The following is a 13376-nucleotide window of genomic DNA, read 5'->3' on the forward strand; positions in this document are numbered from 1 at the left end:
ATTTGCCATCTGCCAGGTATAAAGACCATAAAAAAATTATGGCATAAACTAGCGATGTTTAACATAATTGTACAAACTATGGGATACACAGCTGCTTAAGTTGCTCAGTGGTCTAGTGCTGGGTGTACTTCCTAAACTTTCAGAAACTACATATTCATATCTAACTCGGGCCTCTTTCCTGCTACAATAGCTAAACTGCAGTTCACTCTCTTTTGCAAATAAATCCTTAAAAAAAATAAAATGCTGGCTGGAATGTGTGGACATTAATGATCCCATGACATTAACTAGGAATTTTACCCAGGTCCATGAGCTAATAGGTTTCCTCCTGTTACTGCTATCCTATAGCATGCACCACAGCAACTGGGGACACTGACAGTTACAATTTAGTAATGTTATTATGGGGAAGTAGTGGTAACCCTTCTATTTAAGATTACCAAACACTTCCCATTATATTTTTTTCTCCAACTGGCATCTGTTGGTATTTTTGAGAACTGTAAGGTCCTCTATGACTTTTAGTAGGGACTTGAAATTATTGAACTGGGGAAATCTTTTAGATGATAGATGCACATCTGCATTCAGACAGATTAGATTTCAGAACAAGACACCAATTCCTACATAATTCCCATTAAATGTATTGTTTTACAGACATCATACAATAGATGTGTGAAAAGTAATGCAATCTGAGCCTAACTTGGAAATAAGCAGGAATCTGAAGTGACTGTTGATCAGTTTTTATTTTATCTTACTTTACACAACTTGTATCTTAGAAAATGGCTACAGACTTCAACAGAACAGAACAGATCAGCTCAGCAGTAGCCTACAGTAGATAATTTATGCATGGCTGGGATCCATTTACAAAATGGATTAACGGTGACAAAGCCTTGAGGAGGTGGAACTCCTAGTAAGAGTGTTGGATAGCTCTGCTGCAATACAACAAGGACAGTCACACGTGAAAGGATTAGCCTTGTGAAGAAGCAGCCAACTACTGTACTATTAGAACTATGTGGTAAGGAAACAGTGTATGAACAAAGTGGATTTAACAAGTGAAGAGAGAGCAGAATAAAGTGTGGGGTGTGTTCCTTTTCTTATGCAACAAATCAGCGGAACAATGTCTGCATACTTATTCTGCAAAGATACATGAACAGACTGAGGAATCTTTGTCTTAGAACTCTCCTTCTGAAGATCTTGTTTATTCGATTTTGAGGTTTAAGATTACCCCTACAATAAAGCTTCAGTGGTGTTTCTACAATTGTTTAATATGCTTCCCTGTCCCTTTCTTATTTCAAATTGATTTATATGGAATCAATATAGTTGTAAGACTGGGTCTTTAAAGTCTATCCTGTACATGAAATTAACAGAAGCAATGTGCTTAAGGAAATCTTCAACAGCTATCCTTACCCAGCACAATAATAAAGCTTATGTGCTCTGATCTTACATATCTGACCCCCTTAGCCATAACTTCAGAAAATATTCTAAGGGTGGTTTTATACCTCAGTCTAGAATAAACAGTGTTCTCAAGAAACGATAATGAACCACATAACACTTGTAACCCAAGTAGATGCTATTTGTGAGTGATTGCTCAGATGCCTGGGGTATTTCATTACAGGAGCATGCTCTTGCACTTCTATAAGAAGTACTCTGATGGACTTCCTCCACCAGTGTTCCATTAAGAATTTTCTTGTGTTAACACTAAATATATATATAAAAAAAGGAAGAAATATTGGCAGTGAGTGATCACAGTCTCTTTCCCCAATCCTCTGCTGCCATCCTACATTTTCCATGTCTATGATTCGGATAGGCGGTAGTTTCAAACTCAGTTTGTCAGGTGGCAGGATCATTTATACAATGTAGTCAACTTTCTGGACCAGTCTGTAATTGAGAGTCATTTTTTTGCCTCCTTGGGTTTCTTTTCCTTAATATTTTTCTGTATAATTTTCCTGAGAGAAATAACAAATTAGAGATTAAGGCATCCAAGCATATTTATGCTTGAAAGATGAACCACGTATCTGAACCACTCATTAGCCTCCCATTACGGATGTCTTTTTGCCTACCTACATCGCGGACTTTAACATTCAGTGCACTTAACATAAAACAAGCATCTAACAGCAACAATCTTCAGAAGTTTTTATCTCTAATGCAGTACAAGGCCTTTATGGCCAAAGATAGTCAACTCTGCCAGATCCCCATGTGCACAAACATGGACTCAAATTAGACGAGTAAACCAGTTTTCACATGGTCCTAAAAATAGGGGGTGAGTTTATACCACCATCATTTAAACATTCAGCATTTGTAGTAATCCAGCGTACCATTCAGCAATGGTACGCTTCTTTTGCCTCTTCAAATAAGTAATACTTTCTCTTCATCTTATGTCACCCTGAGATGCATGTCTCTGCCAGTCAAGCCCAAGCCCCAGGAAATCTGTTCCACTTACCCAGAGAGAGAGAGAGAGATTCTAGGTCTTCTTGACTGCAGAGGTTAAGCCACCGTGAACTGTGACTACAGATTTGTTATTTCTGTTAAAATTTCATATTTTTTAAAAACTTCCAGGAAGGGGAATGGATTGGCTCGGATGATTGACAGTTTGTCTGGAGAGCTGTACTTCAATGTCACAGGTTCAAATTCAACCCAGCTTCATAATGAGCTGAATTGCTACCATCCGATAGTTGTTTGGTGGCATGTAAAAGGAATTATTGGCCTCAATCTGGTTCCCAATGAACAGATGTTTGCACTAAGAGTCAACACCATAAACTGGCACCCTTACTAGCAGTCTCAGCAGAGAGGTCAAGGACTGAATTGGCTACTGAGATTGGACCAGTGGTGATCCATCCAGTTCAGGTATGAAGCACACTGACGGGCAACATGGGGAAACTTGCACCGCTGGTGCCATTGCTGGACCTATCTTGTGGATAATGTCTCTAGAGGGTCAATTGAGCTATCCATGTACACAGTAAATTTACATACAATTTTCTCTTTTTTTAAAATCTGAAGTTCACTCTCTCCCTGTAGGTAAATAAAAACAGATTATCCCTCAGGCCCTTTTGAAAGAAACCACTTACTTTTTTTTCTTGGCTTTTTCTAATAAGTACTGAGGAGTGGTACGAATGTGCTCCCTTTCCAATGGTTTCTTAATCAGCTTCTTCTTTTGTTTGCTGAATATGGCATTTAGGAAAATAAGATTAAGGCTCTGTTAAAGGCCAGCTCAACATCTGAAATAAACATACTAGGTACATACAATACCTTCAGATCCTCCAAAAAATAACTACCAACAACTAATGCAAATTTTGTACAGTTGGTTTATTCCAAGGATTTAACAATTCAGCCAGCTCTCTCTTTTGGAGTTTCCCCTTCTTTGTCCTTATCCCAGCGTGGCTGCTTCCGTCTGGACAAGTAAGCCCATCTTTATTTTAAATAGGTTTTAAAAATATTATGCATTGCTGAAACATGTGAAAAATGGTATATATACACAGATTTCTAGCTTTGTGTTAAAAGTGGTCAGGCCTATATGAAAAAGATACAAGTAGTGTTTTTTACAAAACACTCTGGAAATTTCTACAAACTTCCAGAAACACTCTTAGCAGTTGGGCAGTGTTAGAGGCTGGCAGTCCTCCAGGATTTTACCCTCATTAGGGCTCTGATCCTGCAATGAGGGCCACCTATGCAAAGCTCACTGCAGGACCAGGGATGCTAGGAGTAGATTCTTAGCAGCCTGAGGCTTCAGAGGGGATAATTGTTTTTATAGAATTTAAGGAGACTACTTTCTTAAAAAAGAAACTCTGGTCACAGCTATTTTTATTCCTAAAAGTGCAGCTATAGATTTGCCCAATTATAAACGTGTAAGCTAATCAGAAGGAAGAAAAACTAGAATCCTATTCCCTTACAGCAAAACATTCCTTGTTTTGTTTCTCTCTGTCCTCAGGTAAGAACTGTCCAATATAAACACTCAGACTAAAAATGAAAATATCTGTATTTGATTTGTTAACTTCTTTAGTAGTTTGAACTTAAGTTCTGGAAGTCTCTCTTGTCCTTCTTTTATCCACACAACATGTAATTTAATTATGTTTACCAATGTGTTTTGCTCACATCTGTTTAATGCACCTGGAGCTACAAACAAGAGGCCAACATCAAACTTCACCCCTTCCCACCCCTATCCCCCACCCCCATTTTAACTACCCTTCATAAAATGTAGAATATTAATTCTGACAATAAGTATGAAGAAAAGTTGGAAGCACCTCCACAAAAAGAGTAATATCTAGCAAATTGCTTGCAACTCTCAATCTCAAATGTCACACAAATCACAAAGCAACCTTACCTTTGCAGTTTGTGGAAGGTTTTTATATAGTCTGGCACGGGACAGCCAGCCTGCTGGATAACGTTGGCTACACTGGAAGAGAGGGGGGGAAAATATCAAATAAAGTTCTGAATTCCTGAGTAGATATATAGTTATTTAATGCAGAACAACTATAGCTGGGTTACTTCTCATCTGCAATGAAAATAAATGAGCCAGGGAAGTTTGAAGCAGAAAGAGAAAATAGTAACCATCAAATGATCTGGAAGAAAAACAAACACTCAAGTTCACTGGCTTGTAATGAACTGAAACTAAAATCACTTATCTACCATAGTTACTATACTAATGGGATCGGAGTAATGAGAAGCCAAAAAGGAAAGTTTTGCCAAAGACTTAATTCACAAGCATCAGTAGGCTGAGCAATGAGACTAGGACTGTAGTTTCAAAACCACTGCAGAATGCAGAAGCTTTTTGAAAAAACTATCAGCAGTTTTGTTTGGTAGTGCAAGGCAAAAGACTTAGGAGGACCAAAAAATAGCACCCACAGCTACGTGGCAGACCAGGTCAATTGCATTGGCCTTACTGCTATTAAATAGTCACACGTTCATCAATTCCACTAACGAGCCCTGATATTTCACTGTTTGCTTATAAACCGTGTTGTGAATATGTCAGTCCCTTGTATTGCCTTTATTGGGTTTGAATGTAACAAGTGAGAGGACACTGAATTCTCTATCAGTGCATTCACAAACTGCCTCAAGGTCCCACACTAAAGGGTAATTTGATGACAGGTCACCTTGCAGTTCCAAATATGGAAAGCTGAGAACTGAAACTTCACACTTTAGTTTTACATACTTCGGGGTGGATACAAAAGTGTGAAAATGTTATGCCGGGGTGAGGAATTTAATACCAAACGCACAACCATGTGGTAATTGTTTGTTCTGAGAAAGAATCCCACAACGTGGGATTGAAACTTAAGGAGCATCACTGTCACATTTCCCAATTTACCTTCGTAATAAAGGTTTATCATCTTCAGTAAAAAAAGTAATTGCTTTTCCTGTGTGTCCTGCTCTTCCAGTACGACCTGTCAAAGACCAATCATGCAATAATGTTAAGAGTTTTAACTTTAATACTTTCCAGCAGCTTAATGAAGTAATTCTTCCTCCTTAACTATCACCAAGTGCAGTTTGAAAACTACGAAGTCATATATTGGCACTTAGCCATGTAGTTCATGATTAAGAGTAATAAGTTGCAACTACGAAGGATATAAAAACACTTTACAAACAAGAATTAAGGATCATAAAACCTCAGGGAGGTAGGCGAGAAACCCAGTTTTACAGATGGATGGAGGTATGAAGTAGATTAAATGATGTGGCAAAGTCAGCGTCAGAGTTGGGGTAATCCAGGAGGCTTGATGCCAAGATTTGTACTCTAAACACCAGACAATACTCTCCATTCAAAAGCTAACACAGACAGAGAACGAGTCCACACATCCTGCTTTGTCGAAGAACACGTACTCACCTATCCTGTGGATGTATTCCACGGCACTGGTTGGGAAGTCATAGTTAATGACCATATTCACTCCTTTGAAGTCAATCCCTCGTGCTAGCAAGGCTGTGCAGATAAGCACCCAAATCTTCCCAGCTCTGAAACTGTGTACTACGTTATCTCTCTGGTGAAACACAAATTGTGTAAGTAGCCTCCTAATTAGCAGCTTGAGAATGGAAGAGGGTTTGTGTATGGATATCTGCCAACATTATACTAAAAACAGTAAGTCCAATTCCCACCTTCCTTCCAAACAAAAGAACCCACAGTCATGACACAAGACCAACTGTCACACTTAACTACCACAGGTGGATGTTCTAGTTCTTACACGACAGCACGTACAATCTGCTTTCTGAACAGTTTCTGTACAAGACGACTATATTTACGGACTCCTACCTGTTGCTGTGTTTTGTCTGCATGGATGACATCCACATTGATTCCTTCATAAATGAGTTCATGGAAGAGCTCTTTAGCCCTTTCAATGGACTGCACAAAAACAAGGACAGGAGGAGTGAATCCCTGCAAGAGAACAAGCTTGTGTAAGGCTCTCAAGGTTTCTGCTTACAAGTCCTTTTCCCATCTCAGTTCAACTTCAGTACTGTGCTGCCATGGATTTAATCAGCCTGCATACTTTACATTTCAGATGGTGATTTTTGACTGACAAAACTCTCCTGAGGCCTGGATTAAGCAGATTCTGATTTAGACAAGTTATACCTGGGCTTTGGGATGAGGACTAAATTTGCCTCATAGAAAGCAACAATCTATTTTTCAATCTAGAAGAAAGAACTGAGCAGCTCCCTGACTACAAACAACAATAAAAATATTTTCAAGTAAAATTTAATTTATAATGAACTGTAAAAATTCTGTCTCTATTTTACTTGAGTATGGGTTAAAAAACTGAGACCAAAATATACAGAAGGCCTTCTCGTTTTCATAGGCAGGCAGACTCGCTCTTTTTTCAATGCAGTACATTTTGCACTGCAGCAGAGTTAGTAAGTTAATAAGCAAGGAAGAGGATGCTCAGTCAGTCATAACTACCTTTTTAACAAGGTCTCTCATTGCCAGTAGTTTTCCTGTCTCTGAGCCAACAAACAAGAGCTCTTGATCTACTGTCTCCGCTGCAGAGTTTCTGAAACAAAAATCAAATCACACAGAAATAAGCCATTGTTAGTGTCTTACAGGTATAAGAAGTTTACTACTGAAAAAAGAAATACTTCACATCTTGCAGTACTTTCTCCCTCCTCCTCCTCAAGGTAATGCTCCCTGCTCTCAGCAAATAAATACTCAAAGCAGAACAGTACCTTCCCCTGTTGCATAAAAAGGACCCATAATACTGCCCCGCAGATCTGATTGTTGAGATGGCTGAAACTGTGACAGTAAGTGAACAGCTGAGGAATAGAAGACCTAGTCAATACCTGCACGCTTACCTTGCTCCAACAGATACCAAAATGACATTGTCTAGGTTGAGTTTGCACCATTGCTCTACATCGAATGCAAAGGTTGCGCTGAACAAGGCTCTTTTGACAACATGGGACGTGCATGCCAGGAAGATGGAGGCTAACTGGTCTCTGAACCCCGACTTCCCATCTTCAAATAGTTTGTCTGACTCATCAACCACCAACCATTCAACTCTAGGAAAAACAAGATTTTTTTGTTCAATAGTAGCACCTTGGAATTAAAATATAATATTGTGTCCTGAAAGGACACAATAGGTTTAAATTTTGTGCATGCATAGATATAGTACGTGTTCAGAGATTCTGACAGGAAGAAAGTCACTAGCAAAAACAAACTTAAAAAAAAACCCCACTTCATACCTTGTCAAGTCTATGCCTGGAGGATCTTGTTTCAGCAAATAAATGAGTCTGTTTGGAGTAGTCACTAGTATATCTATAGGAAAAGCAAAACAATGTTAAAGAGAAGCAGGAGGGAAAAAAGCATGTTGAAATAGACATGCAGCATGGTCTAATGATCTGAGCACAGACCTTGGACCCAAGAGCACTAATCCCTGACCTGACACTGATTTGCTGAGAGGCCTTGGGCAAGTCACTTAATCTCCCTGTGTTTCTGATTATCCCATCTGTAAAAATGGAGCTATTCATTTTTATTTATTTACTTGAAATATAAGGGTGTTGTGAGGATTTGTTAACATCCAAAGTTATATAAAAGCTAAGTCTTGTTAAGTAGCTATAGTTTACAACGTGTAGTGGATAAGATTCCGATGGCAGAGCCCAATGATTCTGCATTAATAAGCCACCACAAAGCACTGAAGTGGTTGCCACTTTGCTTTCCATAACCAAACTTAGCTACATGCCTGTATTCCAACAGCCGAATGACAGAGCACAGTCAGTTATCAGAGTGCTTGTTTTCTCCTCACCACCCCAAGTTGCTTTTCCAGTATTCAAGTGGCATTTGTTTTGTACAGCAGAGGTAGCTCTCCCCTTTTTAATTTCTGGAGCTATTTCTCCTCCACCGCTTTTAACGTCTTGATTCCAAGGATAATGTATTCACAGAAGCAAGTGACTACAGGACTTGGATGGCACTTACTGACCCATTTAAATCATACATCATTTAAAACTTGTGTTCTAGGTTTCAAAGACTTCAGAGAATCCCTATGCAGTCATTAGAATGATTACCAAATTTCTGCGATGATTTGGGTCCAAACTTCTTGGTTGCTTCAACTGCTTTATGGATCATATGTATTCTGAATCCAGACCCCTCAGACAGCTTTACTAGCTCTCGGTGGGTCTGAAATATACAATACATAGTGGGGTATCTTTTGGAACAAACAAACAAACCTACACAGAGTGTAAGACATACACAGCTTCAAAAACCACTTAGATTTCAGGGTTGAAAAAAAAAAACCCAACAACTTTTAAATTGAAGTATTTTTGACATCACAAAACTCAGGCTTCCAACATGAATTATTCACTTGCACAAAATTCTCCCCACAGGTCTGCATGCCACAGTTTGTCTCTTACTGGCTGCTCTCACTACATATACAAAAATCCCATTGATGTAAAATGGAACTCCACAAACAAAGAAGAAATTGATTACCTGAGTTAAGATTAAGACTTAAAAGGATGTTTTTACCTCAAATACAGAAAATAAGGTAGCACTAACATTTCCTGTGCTCATCTGCTGGATCATAAGTGTTAAAAGTTGTAATGGAATTTTAAAACAAGATCCAGAAGCCTTGAGTCCCAGTCTCCTGTTCTAACCATGTCTTTAGATTTCATAATACCCCAAAGTGTAGTAGTCACAGAAGACAGACATTTCTTTGAACATTCTTTCATATACACTTGAATTTTATCAGATAAAGTCTGAAGGTAGAAAAGAAAAACAGGCCCATCAAGCTTCTGTTTTTCTGAATCAGAATAATGGGAGTACTTACAAATGCAGTGCAAAATTATTTTATGACAACTTAAAAAAAACCCTACCTGACTAGCAAGTTCTCGGGTAGGCGATATGATCAGAGCTCTAAATCCTTTATTCATAGGTTGTTTCAGATGTGCTAAAATAGGAATGCTAAAAGCCAAAGTCTTTCCTGATCCAGTGGGAGCAGAAGCCAGAAGTTCCCGACCCTATGAATATAAAACAAGAAAAAGCTGAACATTTACATTTAGTGTTTTTTATTAAATGCAAAAAGCTGCATTAACACAAATGTTAGGGTTACATATTAGGACCCCCCCCCCACAAAAAAAAATCAGGAAATGCAGAAGTTAAGGTTCTCACACTGTGTTACCTCAGCCATATTGCACCTACTACAAGTTGAGGTTATATTTAAACTGGTTTCCTAGCAATAGAAAATAGTGAATTTGAGGAAGTTAAATTATAAGATGTTTCCACTAGTTATATTATCACAAGATCTGAGGATGAACTACAGTACTATGTTTAATCTATTTTAAAATAACATTTTTATGTCCCCAATGGGAACTCTGTCCGAGTTATACCATCTCATTGTCTATCAAAGTGTAAGACAAGGAGACTTACATGAAGCATGACTGGAATGGCTTGCATCTGAATTGGCGTAGGGACCTGGAAGCCAGCAGCTTGAATATTCTGCATTATTTTAGGCTGGATTTTATATTCTGCTTGAAGCTGCTCAAATGTGGCAATTGGTTCAGGGAGATCTGTTCCTTGGATACTAATCTTGTGTTTATTTCTGAAATGGTTTATCTAGAAAGCAAAATGTAAAAATTATGCAACGTGTCAGAAAATAGCAGCAGCCACTTTATTCTTCAATAATGCATTTTCAGATAAATTGATTAAGCCTCATAAGACCTTTACGAAGGTAGTATTTTACAGATGTGAAAATGTGACTTCAGCTCTCTCTGTGGGAACTTGTTCGAGTCAGAACTGAAAGTAGGACCCAAGTCTTCTGATTCCCATTCCTGTACTCTTAACAACCACACAAGGATGCCTCCCCCAAAAAACCCATAAATGCTCTAAATAGTTTTCAAACTTAATGCTTTAAAAAAACATTTCCTAGAAGAAAATTACAGAACAGTCACAACCTTTACAGCTTTATTGTCAGCATTTAGGTTTCTCCATTAACATCTGCTATACTACAGATAAAGATGCTGATCCTGCAAAGACTTATTGATGTGCTTAAATTTACACAAAGGAATACAGTAGAACCGACCAGTCAACCAGACACCTCATTTGAAACAGGAAGTACACAATCAGGCAGCAGCAGATCCCCCTCCCCCCCCAAAAAAGGCAAATGCAGTAGTGTGTTAAATGTTAACTACTAAAAAAATAAAAGGAAAGCATTTTTCTTCTGCATAGTAGAGTTTCAAAGCTCTATTATGTCGATGTTCAGCTGTAAACTTTTGAAAGAACAAGCAAAACATTTTGTTCACAGTTAGGAACATTTCACAGTTACGAACAACCTCCATTCCCAAGGGGTTCATAACTCTGTGGTTCTACTGTAGTCCACTATTTACGTGCATTAACTTAAGCACTTCAACAAGTGTTTGTATAGAATCATAGCTAGTTATTAACTTACCCTAGATTAAGTTCCTTTTTGTGACACTAGTAAGTACACACATTTGGATCAATTTTCCAATTCCTTTGTCACACTATACTGACTTTATCGCAAAAGACACAGCAAATGACTGCAGCTTCCAGATGACATGCTCATAAAAGTGAGTACACAACTATTTTTAGTTACATTCAAATAAGCAAGCCTCACCTTTTGCTGTCTGAGTTGTTCCAGTTTCTCTGCAGTGGGTTTCTTTTCCCCCTTTTCTCTTGTATCTTTAATCTTTGTTTCCAAAGAGGACATCCACAATATCCCATCATTTTCCACATCAGAACTGACTGAAACAGGTTCTAAAAATTTCAATGAATGTGCATTATTTAAAAAAAAAAAATCAAGTCAAAGAATAATGTAGTAGGAGGAATTGACATTAGGAGCTTGATCTTAAGACCAATGAAGTCAATGGTAATGTTCCCATTGACTCCAATGGTTGCAGAATCAGACACCACGGCCTTAGTTCTGCATTCTGGAAAGATTATTTCATTAGCCCTGAACTCAGCCAGCCAAAAAAAAATTTCTCCAGCCTCTTCGGCCAAGAACATAGCGGGTAACTTCCACAGATTTTTAGCATAAAATAAATTACAGACCAATTAAGGCCAGGGAAGGGAATAAACTAAACCCATATAAAGCACCTTTATTCCAGCATAATTGCATCCATTCCCAAAACCAACACAGTTATACTGGAACAAAATTGTTGGAGATCAGGCTTCGAGAGACTTCTTCAGCAGTTAGGTAATTTGGATGGAAGACTTCTGCAGCATCCTAGCACCACTCTCTCTTCTCTTTTTTTAAAAACAGAGAGAGTGCGATTATCTGGATAGTGGTATCAGAGTTCAGTATTACTAAAATACAAAGACATCAGTGAGAAACTTTTTTTAAATTAATTTTAGTGAGAAATTTAACTCAGAAAGCAAGGAATTAAGAAAACTCTTGTTTTTAAAACAACAAACCTTAGGAAAATTACCTTTGCGGAGCAGACATTTAAGACAATAACAAGAATCAAGTACTAGTCTTTTAGAACTGTATTCGTTCACAAGCGTTTCATGGCATTTGTTATAACACAATTTATCAGTGTTAGAAATTTATTTTGCTTGGTGATTCCTACACTTGTTCATACAAGTCAGATTTCTCAGATTTGTTACTCAAGTTCTGTTTCTGTTACTTAAGCAATTGAAGCACATTCTCTTGTACAGAAGAGAAGAATCTCACTACCTTGGGTCTTTCTCTTCCTTTTCTTCCCTTCAAAGTTCCCTGTGTCTTGTTTTCTCTTCCTTGCAGTCCCTGCATTAAGCCTCTCTTCGGAGTCATCTACTTTCTCATCCATGTGCGATTCACGTCGCTGTATTTTAGCTTTGGATTTCTTGGAGCCACTTGTTCCCAGGCCATTTTCAGAAATACTTGGAAGCTTTGTATCTTTGCTTCCAAAAAAGTCAAGACTCTCTGGAGGGTCAAATTCAGTGTCTCTCACTTTTACCACCTGAAATTTAAAAAGAAAGAAAGAAAGAAAGAACTCAACCGATTGAATGAACTGCTCCAGTATCAACGAAAAGCGCTTTGCTCGGACTATTCTAACAAACACCAGAGCGGGCCGGAACCAGGAACCGAGGAAGGGATCCTGGGGCCAGATCATCCACCAAGGGCGGGGGGCCAGAACCAGAATCTGGGCGGGGGAACCATCAGGGTCAGAGACAGGACCGGGCAGGCATCAGGACCGGCCAACTAGCAACACCAGGGGCCAGGACTGGGCACCCAGCTAGAGACCCGGCCCGGGAGCCTGGGCCAGAACCAGGGACCGGGAGATCGATCAAGGAGCCAGAACCGGCCCATCACGCGAGAGCCGGGGGGTGGGGGGAGGAGGAGGGACCAGAACCACGAGACCCGGCCCCGGGGCGGGCGGAACCAGGCGCCGGCTCGCAGCGAGGACCGGGACCGGGACCGGGCGGTACCTTGAAGCGCTGGGCGTCCTGGCTGAAGCGCTTCAGATCGAACCTGGCGCCAGCCCCCAGCTTCCGGAAGAGCCCGTAGGAATCCATCTTTGCCCGGCATGCACCGCGGCGGCGAGGCGCTTCCCAGCATGCTCTGCGCTGCGCATGGGCCAGAACGCGGCGCTACCCGGCATGCTCTGCGGCTGAGGGCTGCCCAGGGCTCCACCATCGTGGGTCCGGGAGGAGAAAATCGTCACTTCCGGCTAGGTCAAGGCCAGAAGGTCCCTTTCCGCCAGGGCCCATGTCAGCTACGGGTCCCTCGCAGCCCCCAGGATGATAGTGGTGTTGTCATGGCAACACCTTGCAGGGCGACGCGATGCGGTCACAGCATCACGCGATCACAGTGTAATGTAATGCCGTCACAGCAACATGTTGCGTCACGGTGACACGTGGTCCCCTTACACCCTCATGGGATGGTGTGATACCCCCACACCATGTAATGCTCTCCTTTTATTTATTTAGCGTTTGCATATTCGCTGAGCCAAGCCATAGCGTCTTGAGTGGCCAAGTGGAGCTCTCGGGG

At 40.0% G+C, this 13376-nt stretch overlaps 1 protein-coding gene across 2 annotated transcripts; it reads right to left on the bottom strand.

The window, feature by feature from the left end:
- Positions 1 to 715: 715 nt before the first annotated feature.
- On the bottom strand, positions 716 to 12962 carry DDX52 (DExD-box helicase 52). 2 transcript variants are annotated; one of them, XM_073315730.1, is made up of 15 exons: positions 12815 to 12961; positions 12081 to 12345; positions 11022 to 11161; positions 9818 to 10003; positions 9265 to 9408; positions 8461 to 8572; positions 7642 to 7714; positions 7255 to 7458; positions 6866 to 6956; positions 6224 to 6346; positions 5804 to 5954; positions 5291 to 5366; positions 4310 to 4381; positions 3057 to 3149; positions 716 to 1937 (listed from the first exon to the last, which is right to left on the bottom strand). In XM_073315730.1, exons 1-15 carry the CDS (start codon positions 12899 to 12901, stop codon positions 1883 to 1885), a joined length of 1872 nt encoding a protein of 623 aa, XP_073171831.1. In that variant the 5' UTR covers positions 12902 to 12961; the 3' UTR covers positions 716 to 1882. The 2 variants fall into 2 exon arrangements, with proteins under 2 accessions (XP_073171831.1, XP_073171832.1); XM_073315731.2 differs by lacking the exons at positions 716 to 1937; positions 3057 to 3149 and adding an exon at positions 3166 to 3397 and having other exon boundaries at positions 12815 to 12962.
- Positions 12963 to 13376: the final 414 nt, after the last annotated feature.

Source organism: Lepidochelys kempii, chromosome 17 (genome assembly GCF_965140285.1).
Source record: "Lepidochelys kempii isolate rLepKem1 chromosome 17, rLepKem1.hap1, whole genome shotgun sequence".
Taxonomy (NCBI): domain Eukaryota; kingdom Metazoa; phylum Chordata; order Testudines; family Cheloniidae; genus Lepidochelys; species Lepidochelys kempii.

What these genes read in the sequence shown, in the direction of transcription:
- DDX52 (XM_073315730.1), bottom strand. Translation starts at nt 12,901, where the DNA reads ATGGATTCCTACGGGCTCTTCCGGAAGCTGGGGGCTGGCGCCAGGTTC. An exon ending in CCATTCCAGTCATGCTTCAT is followed by an intron (nt 9,409 to 9,817) that starts GTAAGTCTCCTT and finishes TTATATTCATAG; the next exon opens with GGTCGGGAACTTCTGGCTTC. An exon ending in GATAAACCTTTATTACGAAG is followed by an intron (nt 4,382 to 5,290) that starts GTAAATTGGGAA and finishes CCTCTCTTCCAG; the next exon opens with TGTAGCCAACGTTATCCAGC.